The sequence below is a fragment of the Puma concolor genome, chromosome A2, assembly GCF_028749965.1.
Source record: "Puma concolor isolate L17-30 chromosome A2, mPumCon1.1.hap2, whole genome shotgun sequence".
Classification (NCBI taxonomy): domain Eukaryota; kingdom Metazoa; phylum Chordata; class Mammalia; order Carnivora; family Felidae; genus Puma; species Puma concolor.
The window spans coordinates 158904376-158922518 of record NC_141668.1 but is presented as its reverse complement, the minus strand read 5'-3'; the positions used below and the strand labels follow the sequence as shown (position 1 = coordinate 158922518).

Below are 18143 nucleotides of genomic sequence, written 5' to 3'. Positions count from 1 at the left end.
TGGTCACAAGGCAGGTGCTCACAAGATGCAAGCTTGCTCTCGGTGGTGCTGTGGTGGACTGAGTCCCCAGAGGCTCTCAGACTCCTTGGAATCTCCAGTCTCAGGGGTTGGTCTGACCTAGGCAGGCACGTGGTGTCACTGATGGTTAGTGAATAGACTTCAGCTTCAAAGTGTACGGGATAGTGAGAGCCGGTGGCACCCCTGCCCTCGTCTCTGTGGCCTCGGTTCCCCTGTGAGGGACTAGGTTAATCTCCTGTCAGTGTCAGCCACGGCTTGGGCAGGGGTCCCGTGGCCATGGCCCACCTAGGCCTCCCTGTGGTCTCCCTGGTGCAGGTTTCCCTCAGCCAGCCTCTGCCCAGCTCTCCTGCCTCTGGGACCGCCCCTTATTCCTCTGCTCCTTCAGACACCAAACTCTGCCTTCCCTCACCTCTGTGCCTTTGCACAGGCTGCTCTCCTGCCTCCAGTGAACCCCGGTTTCTCTTTCACAGCCCTCCAAGTGCCCCTGACTCACACTGGCTCCCCCTGGTCTCCTTCAGCCACGGGGCAGGGCCCATCAAGCTCTGAGCCTTTGGATGTGGACATGCTTGAGGGGGAGGGGCCGCGTCCCATCCCTGACCACGCAACAAAGAGTCCCAGCAGCTTGGGTCTGACAGCAATCCCACAGTGGGGCATCCTGGCCACTCCCCAATGACATCCCCAAAAGTGCCATCCCCTCAACATCGAGACTCGGGTGCCAGGTGCCTTCCAATTTTCATACCCCAAGTTCCTTTCACTGCTCTGGCTCCTCAGATGGCAGCCCGGGAGGCAGTTATCCCAGAAAGTGCGGCCTAGAGGACCGTGTCACCTCTCACCCTGCAGGGCCGAGGCCAACTCAGGACCTGGGCCTGGCACCCAAACTGCTGAGTCCTTTCAACACTTTCGAGATGTCTTCCTTTGTCTAGGAAGCTGAAGCCAGGGCCTCAGGCTCTGCAGCTCCTCCCAGGGGCCCCAGGCCTGGACTCGGCCCCCAAATCTGGGCCGTCTCAGAGTTGGCGCAGTCTGGAGTTTTCCATCTGTGGCCTCAAGACCCAGTTCTTAGGAGGAGGCCCCCAAGGGTCACAGGATGGGAGGGGCACCCACCCTAGGCCTGCTAGGTCCCCAAAAAGCCGGCGCCAACTACAAGTCACTGGGCCCCCTGACCCCCTCCCTTCCACTGCTCTGTCCTCGGGCACTGTTGAAATATACTTTTTATTGCATTTCTGCCGTTTTACAAAAATATGACAAAATAAATTAAAAACAAATAAATAATCGCCTATTCTGTGTGTTTTCTGTTGGTTTTGGGGGGTTTCCTTTCCCCCATCCCGGTCGAAAGGAAAACGGCAGATGGGGGGGGAGGGGTGGGCCCGGCCCCCGGCCCTGCCCCAGGATGGGGCAGCCAATACTGGGGGCCGTCGAGCCGAAGCGCGTTTTCTGGGTGGCGGCCGCCGCCCCGGTCCACGACTGATATTGCATATGAGAACAGGAAGGCAGGGCGGGCGGGTGGAGCTAATGCCAGCCGCTGGGCCAGCACACGGCCTGGGGGCTGGGGCTGGGCGAGGGCGCCGGGGGCTCCGGGGGCTCGGAGGTGGGCGGCAGCGGCGGGGGCGGGAGGCTGTAGAAGCTGGCGTCCCCCGGCAGGGGCTGCGGGGCGGGCGGGGGCCCGGCGAGGGCGCAGGGCGGGCACTCGGCGGCGGCGGGGGCGGGGGCCTGGCGGGGGGCGGCGCCCTCGCCCCCGCAGCCCCACGGCCCGTCCCACTGCCAGCAGCCTGCGGGCGGCGTCGGGGGCCGGGGCAGCGGCGTTGGCGGCGGCGGCGGCGGCGCGGGGCTCCGGCTGCGGCGGGTGCGGAGGGCAGGGGCGCCCACGGGGGCCAGCGCTGTCCCTGCGGAGGCGAGAGGGGCCGTTCCGGGGGGGTGCCGCCCCCGCCGCCGGACCCCGCTCGGACCCCGCCCGCGCTCCCTCCCGGGCTTCCAGGCACCTCGAGGGCCTTATTGCTTCTGATCAGTGACAAGGGGTGGGCGTCTTCCGGTGCATCCCCTGCCTCTGGGCACTGGGCCCCTCCCCGTCACGGGGGGGAGGGGACAGTCTGAGGAAGTCCCTCTGATTTCTGACCTGCGTCCCTGGTGTTGCAGCTGCCACCTCTTGGGCTCCCTGGGGGATGAGCTGCTGGAGCCTGGAGCTGGGTTGGGCTGGGGTTGGGGCTAGCAAGGTGGGCTGGTGGGGGGGGGGGGGGGGTGGGCACGAGGCTTGCACCTCTGCTCAGCGCGAATCCGGGTGCAGCCTGTGGCCGAGCACGCCGAGCTCCCTGGGTAGGCAGCCCTGGCCCCCACCTCCAAGGAAGGCCTCCCTGAACAGCAGGGCTGCAGGTTAGGGACTTGCATAGAGGCCTGGGGGGGGGTCCAGTCCCCCCAGAATGAGCTGGGTGTGGGGTCTCATAGGGGCAGGAGAGGCTGGGCCAGGTGGGGAAGAAGCCTCCTGCATCTCTCCTGGCACCAGAGCATGGAGGGCAGGGTGCCCTGGGAGGGCCGCCAGGACAGGGGGCTTTGGCTGTCAAGGGTCCCGGACATACTGAGCAGGCTTTGACTGAGAGGCTCCACGTACCGCGTACCCAGGTTCCCAACCGGTACAGAGACCGGGCCTCCTCTGTCCCCTTCAGCCCCTCTCCCCAGGCCTGGCCACCCCAGCCCTCCCCGCAAAGCCCAGCCCAGAGTCCCCACCCCCGAGTTAAAGCTTGTGACCTGAGCCTTCCTCTTCAGGCCGGGGGGCGTCCGGCTCCTCAGCCGCAGCCTCGTCCACCGGCCCACTCCGCTGGGCTCGGCCTCCTCCGCCGCTGGGGGTCCCATCCAGCCGGGCCTGCCCACCTGCCCCGTTGGACCCGGCGTCAGCCCGGGCCCCACCGAAAGGAAAGAGCTTGCCAGCGTGGAAGGCCTTGGGCGGTGAGTGGCTACGCTCTGGGTCCCGCCGTGTCTCAGGCGACTTGAGGAACTTGAAGCTGAGGAAGGCTGGCAGGCGGGTGTCGCTACCCGTGGGTGACTGGGCAGGGGGTGGCCGGGTGGCAGGGCCAGCCCCCGCGCTGGCCAGTGAGGATGCGGCCCCAGACGACAGGAACTTGCCCTGCAGCGGGATGATCTGTTTCAGCTTCATGACGTTGTTGGGTGCCAGCAAGGACCCCGGGCGCTTGGGCCGCTCTTGCCCGTGGCCGCCTGCCCCACTGCCCTTGGCCTTGGCAGAGGCCTTCTCAGGGGCAGCAGGGTCCAGCCCTGAGCCTTCGGCCCGAGCCTCCTCCCGGCCGCTGGCATCGCGCTCTCGCCGGGCGTGGTGCTCCGCGTGGCGCTGGCGCTCCTCCTCCTCCCGCCGCCGCCGCTGCTGCTGCTGAAAGCGGTGCTGGGCCTGGCGTTCATGTCTCTGTGGGCAGAAGAGAGCCATTAAAGGGACTGGGCAGAAAAGGTGTGTGAGCCCCCCGCCTCCAGGCCCATGCTGGTGCACCCTGCAGAAGCCGAGAGAGATCCAAACACTTACTGGGCACCAGCTGCATTCCTGGACCCACACTGGGGCTTTCTGTGGAAGCGGCGAGAGATCTAAACACTTTTCGGGTACCATTTGCATCCCCGAGCCCACCCTGTGGCTCTCTGAGGTAGTAGGGAGAGATCTAACCCCTTATTAGGCACCAACTGCATTCCCGGATTCATGCCAGTGCTTTCTGAGAATCGAGAAGAGAATTTCTGAGAATTGACAGGAGAACCGACTGGGGGGGCTCAGTTGGTTAAGCATCCAACTCTTGGTTTCAGCTCCGGTCATAACCTCGCGGTTCGTGGGTCTGAGCCCCGCATCCGGCGCACTGACAGCACGGAGCCTGTTTGGGATTCCCTGTCTCCCTCTCATTGCCCCTCCCCCACTTGCTCTCTATCCTCTTCTCTCTCTCTGTCTCGAAATAAAGAAACAAACATTAAAAAAAAAAAAAAAAAAAGAATTGAGAAAGGGGGTAAACACATATTGGTTCTTGACTGTCCCCTGCCTTCCGGAGAACCAGCGATAGAGTCATGAGTGGCACAGGCCAGACTCCACGCCGGCCAGTCCAGGAGCCTGTAGCCCCACGTGGCTTTGTCAACGTCGGTTTCAGTAGTTTCGAATAAAATGGCAAAACAAAATAAAGTGCGATGCAAATTCCGCCTCTCAGCTGTACCGGCCCCATTTCAAGTACTCGTCGGCCGCCCGGAGCCAGGGGCCACCCAGGCAGCGCAGACAGAGGCCATCTCGGTCATTGTGGAGAGCGCCGCCCGGCGCTGGTGAGCTCCTTGGCCCACTCTGCAGCTTTCTGAGGAATGTGGCAGAAGCCGGGCTTCTAGGAAGCATCAGCTGTGTCCCTGGCCCCAAACGGGACACCGCCGGTGAGCTGGCCGATGACTAAATGTTCACAAGTGCCAGCCTGCTGCTGGACGCCACCGGGATTCCGGGAGGGGACCGGCCGGTGCGGAGCGCTAATTATTACACTGGGCTCCGCACATCTTCCCTCCTGCTAAGAACCCGGCCGCCAGCCAGCCGGGCGAGGTGGAGAAGCCCCACCGAGTGAAGGAATAGACCAAGCCCAGCGCCGCACCCACGTCCCCCCCACCCCCAAAGCGTACCTTGAAGGCCTCCCGGCGCTGGTACTCAAGCTTGGCCATCTCCTCGGCCACCCAGCCTGGGATGTCGGGGATGGCCACGTGGATGAGGTACTTGAGGAGCAGAGCGAAGTGCTGAGACAACAGACGAGGACGAGGCTGCAGGCTCCGGACGCCCTGCGCGCCCCCCCCCCCCCAGCTCCTCCCCCCGCCCCGCCCCACTCCCCGCCACCAGCCCCACCTCGAGCACCACCACAGACACGATGGCCGCTTCGGGGCTGAGCCAGGGGAAGAGGCGCTGCAGCTGCCCGCACTGGCCGATCAGGTAGCAGTTGACCACGATTGCCAGGACACCCATGGCCTCCATCACCTTCTAAAGGGGAACACGCGGGGTGGGGGTGGGGGGGCTCCGGTGGGGTCCAGCCGCCCTTTCCCGGGGCCTCCTGCCCCTCCCCAGCGCACCCGGACTCCCTCGGGGCCTCGGCTCGGAGTCCTTGGCCGCCCCCACACCTGCCACTGGCCGATGCTCTCAACCCGTTGCCCGAAGGGCCGCTGCAGCCCCGTGCACAGCTTGAGGGCGTCGCTTCGGATCTCGATGAGGTTGTTGACCAGGGCGCACAGAGCGGCCAGGGGGAAGGCAGACGAGAAGAGTACCACATAGCCGAACTGCACGAACATCTCCTGGTAGTCCTGGAACGTGTCCTGCAGGGGGCGGGGCGGTGCCTGGGTGTGGCCTTCGGCCCTCCCTCAGACCAGAATGCCTCCTCCCTTAGACTACCTTCCTCTCTCTCAAGCCTTGCCTTCCTCCGATGATCCTGAATGGACCCAGAGCTCCCCCTCCAGGAAGTTCCTGACCACATCCAAGGCCCCATTTTATCGCACCCTTCCCACCTCCCCCCTCAGACCCCAGGCCCTGCCCCTCGGAGGGCCTCACCTGGGCCCTCAGACCCCTCCTCACCTCGTACTTCTTCATACAGCTCTCAAGCTCAGCCTGGGTAAGCTGGGGTGAGTGCTCCTCCTCGGGTGGGTCAATCCAGGATGACCGATTCTGTCGCCGCTGCCTCCGGGCTGAGTCGCCCGAACCTGGCTCCGGGTCTGGGCCCCCGTCTGGCCCCTGGTCACGGCCCTCGCCCCCAGCCCGGCGGAGCAGGACGGCCGGAGGCTCCCGCTCGGGACTGCCGGGAGCCCCTTCGGCCTCATCGTCTTCTTCAGCCAGTGTGAATACTCCCGGCTCCAGCCCCTTCTCCACCATAGTGGGGCTCCCCTCCTCCAGGAGGGCCTCTGGGCCAGGTCGCCGCCGCCCAGCCCCTCGTTCAGCAAAGCTGACCTTCTTCAGCCGGAGCCCACAGTCCAGGAGGCCGCTCTCCTCACCCTCCTCCTCCTCATCTTCCTCCTCCTCCTCCTCCTCCTCATCCTCCTCCTCCTCCTCTTCTTCCTCCTTGCCTCCCCGGGGCCCATCCCCCATCTCCCCACCTTCCCCTGCAGGCCGCCGCTCCACGGTAGCCTCCTCCTCCTCCTCAGGTGCCCCACAGCCCCCGCTGAGACACCTGCGGCCCCCGCTGCCGCCTCCGCCACCCTCTTCGGCCTGGGGTTCAAGGCGGCGGGGTGCAGGGCGCTGGAGGCTCAGCAGGCCAAGCAGGGCACGGGCCAGCTCCCAGGCAGCCTGCAGGCCAAGCTCGCCACGGCCCAGCCGCCGGTACAGGTGCGGCTGCAGGACCTCACGCACGTTCTGGAGGAACTGGCGGGTGATCAGCAGAGTGGCCAGCATCTGGGGGCAGGAAGGGGGTGGAGAGAGGCCACGTGGGGGGCGGGCGAGGCCCCGGGCACCGGGACAGGCTGCTGGGACTGGGCACCCGCCTTCCAGGAGCAAGCTTCCAGACACATGCCCTGAACCCAATTGCTAAAGCCACCCCTCTGGATGTCCCGGGACATGGAGACCCCAGCACTCAGCCTCTACCACCACTCATCTGCCAAAGACCATACATAGCCTGGCAGGCCAGTGCTCCTAGCCAACCTCCTGGGGTTGTAATGCATGTCTCATCCTGCCGTGGCTCAAGGTCCCCTGCTTGCAGCACTGCCCAGGAGCTCAGCTGGTGCCCAGGGCCTCAAGAGGCCCCTGCCATCTGCACCCCATCAGCAGAGCCCCAGCCCCTGGGAACATGCACCCTTGGCTCAGCGTGAGGCCCCAAGCATAGCCACACTGCCCACCCCGGCGAGACCCTGTGGGCTCGCCACCTGCCCATACTTTGGCCCGGGCCACGAGCAGGAGGCCCCGGAGGGAGAGGAGGAGCAGGCGGAACCGCAGGGCCGCGAGCGGGACCAGCACCGCCCGAAGCTGCCGCTCGAGGCTCTGGGACAGGGACAGGACGAGCAGGAGCTGTGGAGGGACCGACGGACAGGTGGACGGACAGATGGGGGGTGGGTGACAGGCAGAGAGAGGACACACGGACGGACGGACGGACAGAGAGAGAAGGATGGAGGAGGGGGGGGAGGGGCTGGAAAGCCCGTGGACCCCTTGGCCAAGTCCGGCCCTCCACTGGCCGCCATTGTGGGGGGCACTGCCGTGGGCTGGGGTCTCACCTCTTTCAAGCGCTCCATGTCCTTGAGGTAGAAGCCAATGTAGAAGAGGCTCAGGTATGAGTTGACAAACTGGAACTGTGGGAAGCAGACAGGTAAGCAAATTTGACCCCAGGAGCCCCCCCCGTGCCCCATGTAGGCCACCCCCACTGCCCGCCTGCTGGCCGCCACTCACCAGGACGACTTTGATGATGAGGTGCTTCTCATAGGCGCTCTCCAGCCGGTAATTCTCTGGGGGCCGAGGGGGTGAGTGAGGAGGTGGCCCAGGCCCCCTGAGAGCAGCGGGGAGCCTGAAGGCCAGTGAGGACTTTCCTCCCCAGGGCAGCGGGACCTCCCCTTGCAGGGCGTACCCATGTCGTTGAGCCAGATGGCGAGCTTCTTGTAGCCCTCTGCGCTCACGCTGACCAGCAGGGCCAGCACGACCTTGGGCAGGAAGCGGGCAAGACGAGGCAGTCCTTTCACGCTCAGCACCAGCTCCTGCAGGGGCGGAGGTTGTACAGGTCACCCCGGCGTCTGGGCTCGGCTTGGGGGGTGGACCCGGGCAGGTGGCTGTCTGGTCAGGGCCAAGGCCGGGGCTGGGGTGGGGGGGGGGGAGGCCAGAGGTCACCTGCAGCTGGAAGCAGCCGAGCATGAGCAGGAACACACAGGCCAGGCAGGTGAGGCACAAGGGGAGACTCACGAGCAGCTGGAAAAGCAGCCGCTTCCAGGGTGGGTAGTAGAACTCCTCAGCCCGCGTCACAGGGCTGATGCGCCGGATACCCTGGCAGAGGGTGGGGGTGGGGCTCAGCGTGAGGCCAGAGGTGCACCCTGCCCCACACACCCTTCCCAGTGCTCTGAACTCCATTTCCATCCACCATGCCTTTACCTCTGTGGTGACGCTCCCCCCCCCTCCCCCAGACCCAGCACACCTTTCCCAGGCCCTTAAATGCATTTTCCCACCCCTCCCCTTCCGAGCATGCAGATCCCCCCGACGTGGCACACCCTTTCTGATGCCGTAGCCCCATTTCACATCTTGTCTTTGTCCCTGCAGTGGCCCCCCACCTCCACCTCTCATTCTTGGGAGTCCTTGGACCCAGACACCCACGACTGACCCTGAACTGGGGCCGTGGCTCCTCCACTGCTTCCCCAGGTGAGTCCAGCGTCCCCCATTTGTAGGCCAGCTCCGCCCCCCTCCGTTTCCACTCCTCCAAGAACAGGGTTGACCAGACCACGTTGAAGAGGGCAAAAACCACACACGATACATCCCGGCTTGTCTGGGGATGGCGGAGGGCTGAGCTGTTGGCCAGGTTGGCCCAGGAAGGAGGGTGTCTCAGGTACCCCAGCCCCTGCCCAGCCCACTCCCAGCACCTGATCAGCCTCTGTAAACGTGTACAGGACAGAGCCAAAGACGGCTGGGTATACCATCGCTGATGTGTAGAAACCCAGCCAGGCAAAGTACATGGCAATCTTTACTCCGAAGTAGTCACAGATGTCATCTGCCAGGGGCACACAGCGGGGGTGGGGTGGGGGGTGTTCTGGTCAGCCCTGCCTGCTCCGGAGACTCCCGCACACACACACCCCCCCAGCCTGGGGCCACACCTAGAGGCTGGTTTTCACACACAGCTTGCACCCACGACTTCATGAGGCGGTTCAGGATGCGCTGCTCATGGACCGGGAACACCTGCTGGATGATCCCGCGGGCTGCCAGCTCAGGGACTGTTGGGGGACAAGAATGCGTGAGCCCCGCCCTTCTGCCTCTGCCTGACCTGGCCAGCCCCCTTGGCCAAAACCCATGTCCCAGCTTTTCCCTGTTTTTAAGTCTGCAGGGGCCCTTCCCGGGAGAGAAGTTCTGAGTAGACAGATTATCTAGTTCTCCTTCAGAATTTGGAGGTGCAGAGGCAGGCAGGAGAGGATGCAGGAAACCTGGTAGGGTGGGGCCAGTGTAGAACCCTGTTTTTAAATAAAGCCATTTGGCCTCAGGTCACTGCTCCGAACGTCTGAGGATCGGTGCAAAGTTGGCGTCAGGAGGTGAACTTGGGGTAGCTGGTCTCTTGGAGAGGAAACTGAGGCCCAGGGCCGCTCCACCCAGTGCATGGAGTGCTGTCCATGGTCCTGCCCCTACCTTATGCTAGACCCAGAAAAAGGTTTCTCAGGGACCAGCCTCCCAGGGAGTAAGCCCCACCTCTTAGTTAAGGCCACACCCCTTCATCTCATTGATTGATGCTTCCAGGCCCCACCCAACTCTTCACTAGCCTTTGATCAGTTGGCTCTAGGCCCCGCCCTCTTACGTTGATAGGCTGTCCTCTAACAGCCCCACCCAACTCCCCACGTGTGATTGGAGGTTGGTCCCGCCCACTCACTGATTGGCTGGTCCTCCAGGAAGCGCACGTTGTGTAGTGCCTCGCCCTGCTTGGCTCGCAGGTTCTGCAGCCAGAAGCGGATGATGCTCTGGCGTTCCTGCAGGGGACAGGGTTTGAGCACAGGGAGCAGCAGCCCAAGGGCTAGGGATGCACACTGGGAGCCAGAGCTGGCCGCACCTGGGAGGTGAAGAAGCGCAGCTCACTCTCCACATTCTCGTAGATGAAGTCCTCCTCGCAGGAGAAGCCGCGGGTGCCCCCGCCAAACTCGGCCTTCACTGCTTTGCGCAGACCCAGCTCGTCGGCTCCTCGAAGCAGGCTGCCAGGGAGACAGGGAGGTGGCATCATGGAGAGGCCCTGGCTCACCTTCCTGGAGCTAGGGTTGGTATACCTGGCAGCCAGCTGGGACAAATGCAGGGCGCTAGACCTCACAGTTAGTGCTTGGAAGGGTGGGGAGCTGGGGAGCCGGGTCAGCGAGAGGCTAGGGACAGAGACTCGCCTCTCATACGTGGCGGTGACGAAGAAGGCATAGGCACGCGTGTGGCGGTGGTGGCGGACTTGTACGATGAGCTCGGGGATGCCCACGCGGATGTGGTTCAGCAGCCATAGCAGCGTGTGGTCATCAGTCGTGTCTGCCAAGGGGCACAGGGACTGATGGCTCTTGTCCCAAGGGGTCTGAGGCTTCTTACACACTCCTACTCAGGGTGGCCCGGCTCAGGGGAGCCCAGGGCAGTGGGCACAAGTACCTGGAAAGGTCATCAGCACATCGCAGTTCTCCGTGGGCACCGTCTTCATCCACGCCTTGTGGGACACCAGGTAGCGACCAGCCTGCAGGAGCCGCTTCCCAAAAAGCTTGTCTAGGGGGCAGGTGGGGCAGGGCCCAGGTCAGGCCACTCCCAGACCACGACCCCAGCCTCTGGTTCAGTCCCTCCAGCCCTGGCCCTTGCTCATACACTCTCCAGGGCTCCTCAGCACTCAGCCTGGCATTCAGTGGCCTGCAAGCTCTGGCCTCGGCTTATTTCCTTCCCTCCGTGTCCTTGCACCAGCCAGGCCCTCCTCCAGAAATGCCCTTCCCCCAGGTCCTCCCTTACAAATCTTACTCATTCTTGAGGCCCAGCTCCGCCTCCAAAACCACGATCGATGGGGCGCTCACTAGCAGCCCTGAGCGCTACACCACATCATGTCAGCGCGTCCTCAGAGCTGGGCGCGGTTCTTATCCCCATTTCACAGGTGAGGAAACTGAGGACCGGGGCGTTTAAGTCACGCACCCAAGGTCACAAAGGCGAGCTGGGATTCGAACCCAGGACCGTATGATTTTGTATCCTCTGCGGAGTGGCTCTTTCGAGCGCACTCTTGCCGGGCTGCGATCCGGTAGCTCAAGGGGTGACCGGGCTCGGCCCCAGGCCGGGGCTCTCAGAGGGGCGTGTCCGCGTCTCTGCTCTGGGACCCCCGCCCCCTGCATCTTCCCAGCCGCTCTAGCCCCACCGCAGCCGCAGTGCCCGGAGAACCGGCCCCTCGACTGGACTCCAGGCCTGGGAGAGCTGACCCCAATCCCCTCCCGGTCCAACCGCCGTGCGCGCCCCAGGCACCTGCAACCCTGTCAGATCCAGCCGCCGCACACATACCCAGAACTCCGGACGCCGGGGCTGCAGGCTCGCCCTCAGGCGGGGGCCTCTTGCCACGCTCGCCCTCCAGGGACGTGCCCCCGGCGTTGGAGGTGGCTTCGGCCATGGCGAGGGCAGGTCAGGTCAGGGGCTGCGGGCGGCCCGAGCGCCAGGGGGCCGCGGGCTCATCGGGCCGGTGCAGCCGCGGAGCGCGCTGGAGGTGGAGACAAAGGCCGCGCCCGCCCGCGCCGGCCGCCGTCCCCGCGTGCCCGAGCGCTGCTTCTCGTCTCCGCCCGCGCGGAACCTCGATTCTCCTTCTCGTCCCCGCGCACGTCGCTCTTGGGTTCTCGACTCCGCCCGTGTTGTTTTCTGGATTTTGTTCTCGCCCGCCCACTTCGCTCTCTGGTGCTCGTCTCCGCCCGCACCAATGGTGCATTCTCTTCCTTGTCCCTGCCCGCGTCATCTTCTGGGTCTCGTCCCCGCCCGCCCCGGACCTGGATTCTCCGCCTCCGAGCCTTAGTTTCCCCATCTGCAAGTGCGGGGTTTGGAATCTGAGTTGGGCGTGATTTGACTACGGCTGGACGTGGGAGGGGGCGGGCCGGGTCGGGGGAGATTCCAGGTAGCAATAACTTCGCCACAGAAGACGAGTACGTAGTTACAGCAGGTTCTGCCTCTGAGTCTTAGCTTGAACCGTTCACTTACATGGGGCACTCGTCGCGCCCTCTCCGTCCAGTTAACCCCTGGACCCCTGACGACGTCACCTCCCTCAGAGAGGACCCGATAGAGTTGCCAAGTTTAGCAAACAAAAGTACAGTCTTTCCAGTTAAATGTGAATGAACTTCTGACAAACGAATAAATACATTTTTAGTATGTCCCAAATATTACATGGGCCATTGTTACACCAAAACTTTATTGGTTGTTTATCTAAAATTTACATTTAACTGGGCGTCCTGTAATTTGTCTGGCATCCAGACCGCTGACCATTCTGTGTAGCCTCTTCTGTTAGACGGAGAGCCCAGGGAGGGCAGGGACCCTTTCTGGTTCTTGGCGCACAGGTGGCGCTTGATGTATACTTGTGACAGATGGAACAAGGCGGAGACGGCGAGTGTCCGCATTCGTCCCTCGTTTACAAAGGAAAAAGTTGAGTGGGTCGAGGCAGGGTTTAGCCGGTCCGACAGTTTCTTCCCAAAATTGTGAGAGCGCCGCCCGCCCGCTCCGTCCAAGAACCAGAGAATTGGCCGTGCGAAAGCGCCCGCGGAGACCCCGCCCAGCCAGTGCCTGGAATTCCTCCATCAGCGCTTTATTCCGCGGTCCTGCGCTGTCCTGGGTTAACCTGAAAGTAATCCCTGAGATTCCCCTTTCTGGCTTTCGGGGAGCCAGGGACACACCGGAGACCGGATTCTCAGCTCTGCAGGAGCAGGCCTGGGCCGGAAAAGCCCAGAGGGCAGAGAGAGCTGTGCTGGGGATTCCAGAAAGGCGTCCGGTCGGAGGGGACCTTGGAGCTAGGGTCTGAGGAGGAGTTTGTCAAATGAAGAAGGGTATCCGAAGAGGAGGGAACGGCGGGAGCGAAAGCTGGGGGAGGGGCGAGAAACTTGGAGAGTTCTGAGAACACATGTAGGAATCTTCCCAGAGATTTGGACTAGACTTTACCAGGGCCAGGGCGTGAGTTCCCCGGACCCCTTCCGTCTGCGCCCCTGAGATCTCTTGCGTCGCCTAAAGCTTTAGAGTGGCCCGATGGAAAATACGGGACTCGAACCCTCGTCTCGGTGTAATTCCCACGGCCCTGGGCCATGCGTGGTTCTTCCTCCCACCCTTCATTTCCGGTGTCTCGGATTCTCACTGTTCTAGGATCCTAAAAATTCGGTCTAAGGTTGCCGGGGGAACGCCATTTCGCGGCACCCCCGCGTGCAGGCCCTCCCCGCCTCTTGCCCTGTCACCAGCCAATAGAAACGAAGATCTTCAGCGAGTGGGCAGTACGTCTTCTAAGGGGCCCAATGATGATCGGGAATCGTTGAGCATTTTACCAGTCACGCCGCGGAGTGGGCGGGGCCTCCTGTCAGGACTAGAAGTCACCCAGGCTGAGAGGGTAGGCGGATCGCCGGTTGTGAATCCATGTGGCGGGGGTTGTGGACCCTGGTAGCCCGGGCCGCACGTGGGCCTCGCAGGTGGGGCGATAAGGGAAAGGGGTGTGACAGCGTGGGGTGCTGCTTGGGCTCAAACCCTCTCCCTGGGATCTGAGGGCCCAGTTCCCTGCGGCGAACCACCTTTCGCATTTTTCCAAGCTCCAATCCGTTCATCCCCCTGCCGCAGAGCCCACATCTGGGTCGCGCATTGGCCTCAGAGTCACACTTTGATATCAGCCCCCTCAGCTTCACAATATATATCCATCCCCCTGCCGCAGAGCCCACATCTGAGTCAATTATTGCTCTCAGAGACCTCAATCGGGTCTGGCCTCAGACGCTCCAATCTGCCCATCCTCCAGCCGCAGACCCTCCACCTGGGGCATCTCCCGACCGTCGAGCCCTCTATCCACCTGCCACTCTGCCACAAGAGCCTCCCAGATGCACTGATTCTCCTCCTCTCCAGTCCCAGACCGTGCACGCGCCAGGGCAGCGGCGTCCCGGTCCCCGGTTCCGGGGCCACTATCTTCGCGCTGAGTTCCGGCCACGGCCGCTGCGGCATCGCGGTGATCCGAACCAGCGGCCCCGCCAGCGGCCACGCCCTCCGGAGCCTCACGGCGCCCCGGGACTTGCCCCCGGCTCGCAGCGCCTGCCTGCGCCTGCTCAGCCACCCCGGTTCCGGGGAGCCGTTGGATCGCGCGCTGGTGCTCTGGTTCCCAGGTGAGGGGCTCCAGATCCCGAACCTGCTGTAGCTCTCGTGACCCAGTTTCCCCCCTCCAGGCGTTTGCCTAGCCGTACTCTCCTCGACTCCCATCTCGCCGCACTAGGTCCCCAAAGTTTCACGGGTGAGGACTGCGCCGAGTTCCACGTGCATGGAGGCCCGGCGGTGGTGAGTGGCGTCCTGCAGGCCCTGGGTGAGTTTGCAGCCTTGGGTTCGAGGTCCGGCTCTGCCAGTGAAGCTCAGGACCCAGGGTGGGGGCCGGGAAGCTCAGGACCCAGGACCTTCCCGCAGGTAGCGTGCCAGGGCTGCGGCCAGCGGAGGCCGGTGAGTTCACCAGACGGGCATTCGCCCACGGGAAGCTGAGCCTGACCGAGGTGGAGGGGCTGGCGGATCTAATTCATGCGGAAACCGAGGCGCAGCGGCGGCAGGCGCTGAGACAGCTGGACGGAGAACTGGGCCACCTCTGTCACGGCTGGGCCAGGACCCTCACTAAGGCAAGCCCCCTATTCGTCCATTTCCGGCCCGACCTGCCCAACCTGTGCGTGAGAGCTTCCTCATTGCAGGAGTCTCCGATCCGGTCCCTTAGGTCAGGCTGGACCTGGGCACACTGGTGGGTGGGTTCCTGGGTGGCCACACCACTGCCCCCTCTCCCCCCACCCCAGGCTCTGGCTCATGTGGAGGCCTATATCGACTTTGGTGAGGATGACAACCTGGAGGAGGGCGTCCTGGAGCAAGGTGGGTCCTCCAAGGGATGGGGACATCTGGTATCTCAGCCCCCGGAGGCCCCCTCACTCCCTCCCCTCTGCTTTCTTCCATCCACAGCTAACAGCGAAGTGCGGGAGCTGCAGCTGGCACTGGGCGCACACCTTCGAGATGCCAGGCGCGGGCAGAGGCTTCGCTCAGGGGCGCACGTAGTGGTCGCAGGACCCCCCAACGCTGGCAAGAGCAGCCTGGTGAACCTACTCAGTGCGTGGCGGGCGGGGGCGGGGCCTAGTGTTGGGGGCGGGGCCGGGAGCTGGGGAACTGAGCTGTTCAGGTGTTGGGGGAGGAGCCGGGAGGATGAAAAGTCCGCCTCGCCAGGAGGTGGAGCCCGAGGGAGGGGCTCCATCGCCTCCGTCCCGCCTCCTTGGTGATTACCCCTACCCTCCACGCCATCCCAGGCCGGAAACCTGTGTCCATAGTGTCTCCGGAACCGGGGACCACCCGCGACGTGCTGGAGACCCCCGTGGACCTGGCCGGGTTCCCGGCGCTGCTGAGCGACACGGCGGGGTTGCGGGAGGGCGCTGGGCCCGTGGAGCAGGAGGGCGTGCGGCGCGCCCGGGAGAGGTAGGCGGGTAGGGTGGTGGGGTGGGGAAGCAGGCACTCCCGGTTCTCCTGGCTGCATTTATTTTATATCCCTCCCGAATCCGGAGAGGCTGCTCAGCTCCGTGGGGACTCTGACGTGGGGAGGACAGCGATTTAAATTCAGCCTCTGCCCGTGCCCCACCCTCCCCCGTGCCCTTAATTAGTCAACTCTGGGGTCACTGCTCAGTTGGTTCTCGCTGTTCCCCCAGGCTTGAGCAGGCTGACCTCATTCTAGCCGTGCTGGATGCTTCTGACCTGGCCTCTCCGTCCAGCTGCAACTTCCTGGACACCGTTGTCGCCCCCGCCGGAGCTGGGAGCCCCAGTGGGAACGGCCAGCGCCTCCTGCTGGTGCTGAACAAATCGGACTTACTGCCTCCAGGCGGCCCCGACCCCAGTCCCAACCTGCGCCCGCACCTGCTGCTGTCCTGCTTGACCGGAGAGGGGCTGGATGGCCTCCTGGAGGCGCTGAGGAAGGAGCTGGCTGAAGTGTGAGCGCCCATCCCCTCCCCCATTTTCCACACCCTCCTTCAACCCAAGTTCAAGTCACAACTGAGCTTCTGGCTTTGGACGTGTACCTGCCCACCCCGCCAGGCCCAGGCCCATTTTCTGTATCTATAAAATGCAAACGATCCTCCCCCTGCCAATGGTAGTTGTGAAAGTTGAGAGATCACATCCTTTGTCCCCTCCAGGTGTGGGGACCCGTCCACAGGCCCACCGCTCCTGACGCGTGCAAGGCACCAGCATCACCTACAGGGCTGCCTGGACGCTCTTGGCCACTACACGCAGACTAAGGACCTGGCCCTGGCTGCTGAGGCTCTGCGACTCGCCCGGGGGCACCTGGCCCGCATCACCGGCGGAGGGGGCACTGAGGAGATCCTGGATATCATCTTCCGGGACTTCTGCGTGGGCAAGTGAGGGGACCCCTGGAGCTCTCAGCCAGGCGGAGTGGATGCCCAGAAGCCTTGAAGCATGTGGGAATAGCTTAGGCCAAGTGAGAATCTCCATCCCTGGGGGAAGAACCTGACTCCAGAACAATGAAGCAAAGCCGCTGCCTTCAGAGGTGGTGAGCTCGCTGTGGCTGGCGGTGACCAAGCTACGGCCAGCCAGATTCCCTTGCAGGGACATGCCAGGGGTTCAAGCCGCTCTGGAGTGGAACCGCTTTGGGTGCCTGATGCTGGAGGAGCAGGGGTGGAAGGTTGGGATGGAGGTGGGAGGGCCTCAGAGTTCTTTGCTTTGTGGTTTTTAATTTATTTTGCAAATACCAAAGGAATATAAAAAATTCAGGTGATCCAGAAATGCTTAAACACGGAAGACTCCGTCCCCCCACATCCCTTGGGGTTACAGCTTAACTTGTGTCCTCCCAAAATTTCTCTGCTCTTTTGCATACTTGTGGATACACCCATAAAATATGCGTTTTGTATTTTGTACAGACAGTATGTGTTTATTGTTTTGGAAGTTGTCATTTCCTTATTTAGTATTAACCTTAAAGCTTAGACTCTTATATTTTAAAGACGCTTTAAGGGGCGCCTGGGTGGCGCAGTCGGTTAAGCGTCCGACTTCAGCCAGGTCACGATCTCGCAGTCTGGGAGTTCGAGCCCCGCGTCGGGCTCTGGGCTGATGGCTCAGAGCCTGGAGCCTGTTTCCGATTCTGTGTCTCCCTCTCTCTCTGCCCCTCCCCCGTTCATGCTCTGTCTCTCTCTGTCCCAAAAATAAATAAATGTTGAAAAAAAAAAATTTTAAAAAAATAAAAAAATAAAGACGCTTTAAGGGGCGCCTGGGTGGCACAGTCGGTTAAGCGTCCGACTTCAGCCAGGTCACGATCTCGCGGTCCGTGAGTTCGAGCCCCGCGTCGGGCTCTGGGCTGATGGCTCAGAGCCTGGAGCCTGTTTCCGATTCTGTGTCTCCCTCTCTCTCTGCCCCTCCCCCGTTCATGCTCTGTCTCTCTCTGTCCCAAAAATAAATAAACGTTGAAAAAAAAAATTAAAAAAATAAAAATAAAAATAAAGACGCTTTAAAAAAAAATATTTTGGAGAGAGAGTGAGCGAGTGCACATGGATGAGCAGGGGAAGGGCAGAGAGAAAAAGGGAGACAGAGAATCCCAAGCAGGCTCCACGCTGTCAGCGCAGAGCCCAACACAGGGCTCGAACTTATGAACCAACCAGGAGATCATGACCTGAGCCAAAACCAAGAGCCAGACACTCGACCGACCGACCGAGCCAGCCAGGCGCCCCTTAGCCTCTTATATTTTAAATGTATGTATGTATGTATGTTTGTTTGTTTAGAGAGAGAGAGAGAGAGTACAAGTGGAGGAGGCACAGAGAGAGAGGGAGAAAGAATCCCAAGCAGGCTTCACTCTCAGCGCAGAACCTGATGTGGGCTTAATCTCACAACCGTGAGATCATGAGCTGAGCCACAATCAAGAGTCAATGCTTAACAGACTGAGCCACCCAGGTGCCCCTCGTCTTACATTTTAAGAGACTTGCAAGGTCCCGGGTCCCTGTTCCTTCCAAAAGCTTCATTCCCTCAGTGACTTATCAAGCCCCTGCTATGTGCTAGAATCGTGCACATCATTTCATTGGGTTTTCCTAACAGCACAAGGTGGTGAGTGTTTTGTTATAGTTTTACGGACGAGGAAACTGAGTCTCAGAGAAGAGTAGCTAGTTGCTGGAGGTCCCCAGCTTTGATATTTGCACCCAGCTGGTGGACTCCCTATCTGAGTGCCCTGCGGGCCTTCTGTGCAACAGGCTGAGTGCAGGACGCTGGGAACACAGAGGGGAACAATTGTTGCAGGCATTGCCCCTGCCCTCGTTAGAGCCATCGTTCC

The 18143-nt window shown here is 62.3% G+C and overlaps 2 protein-coding genes across 5 annotated transcripts; one reads left to right on the top strand and one right to left on the bottom strand.

Annotated features, from left to right (window-relative positions):
* Positions 1-1208: 1208 nt before the first annotated feature.
* Positions 1209-11515, bottom strand: ANO8 (anoctamin 8). Of its 4 annotated transcripts, none has more exons than XM_086698687.1 (19): positions 11156-11514; positions 10277-10387; positions 10030-10162; positions 9711-9849; positions 9534-9630; positions 8773-8889; positions 8542-8669; positions 8286-8447; positions 7802-7954; positions 7545-7671; positions 7370-7425; positions 7198-7272; positions 6863-6994; positions 5576-6385; positions 5128-5319; positions 4859-4990; positions 4642-4752; positions 2755-3421; positions 1209-1898 (listed from the first exon to the last, which is right to left on the bottom strand). In XM_086698687.1, exons 1-19 carry the CDS (start codon positions 11259-11261, stop codon positions 1525-1527), a joined length of 3822 nt encoding a protein of 1273 aa, XP_086554813.1. In that variant the 5' UTR covers positions 11262-11514; the 3' UTR covers positions 1209-1524. The 4 variants fall into 4 exon arrangements, 3 of the variants coding, with proteins under 3 accessions (XP_086554813.1, XP_086554815.1, XP_086554814.1); XR_015248469.1 differs by having other exon boundaries at positions 1789-1898; positions 1995-3421; positions 11156-11511; XM_086698689.1 differs by lacking the exon at positions 8286-8447 and having other exon boundaries at positions 11156-11515.
* Positions 11516-12410: 895 nt separating this feature from the next.
* GTPBP3 (GTP binding protein 3, mitochondrial) lies at positions 12411-16752 on the top strand. Its single transcript, XM_086698691.1, has 9 exons — positions 12411-13299; positions 13721-13974; positions 14082-14168; positions 14267-14464; positions 14633-14710; positions 14798-14941; positions 15136-15301; positions 15529-15807; positions 16009-16752. Exons 1-9 carry the CDS (start codon positions 13247-13249, stop codon positions 16232-16234), a joined length of 1485 nt encoding a protein of 494 aa, XP_086554817.1. The 5' UTR covers positions 12411-13246; the 3' UTR covers positions 16235-16752.
* Positions 16753-18143: the final 1391 nt, after the last annotated feature.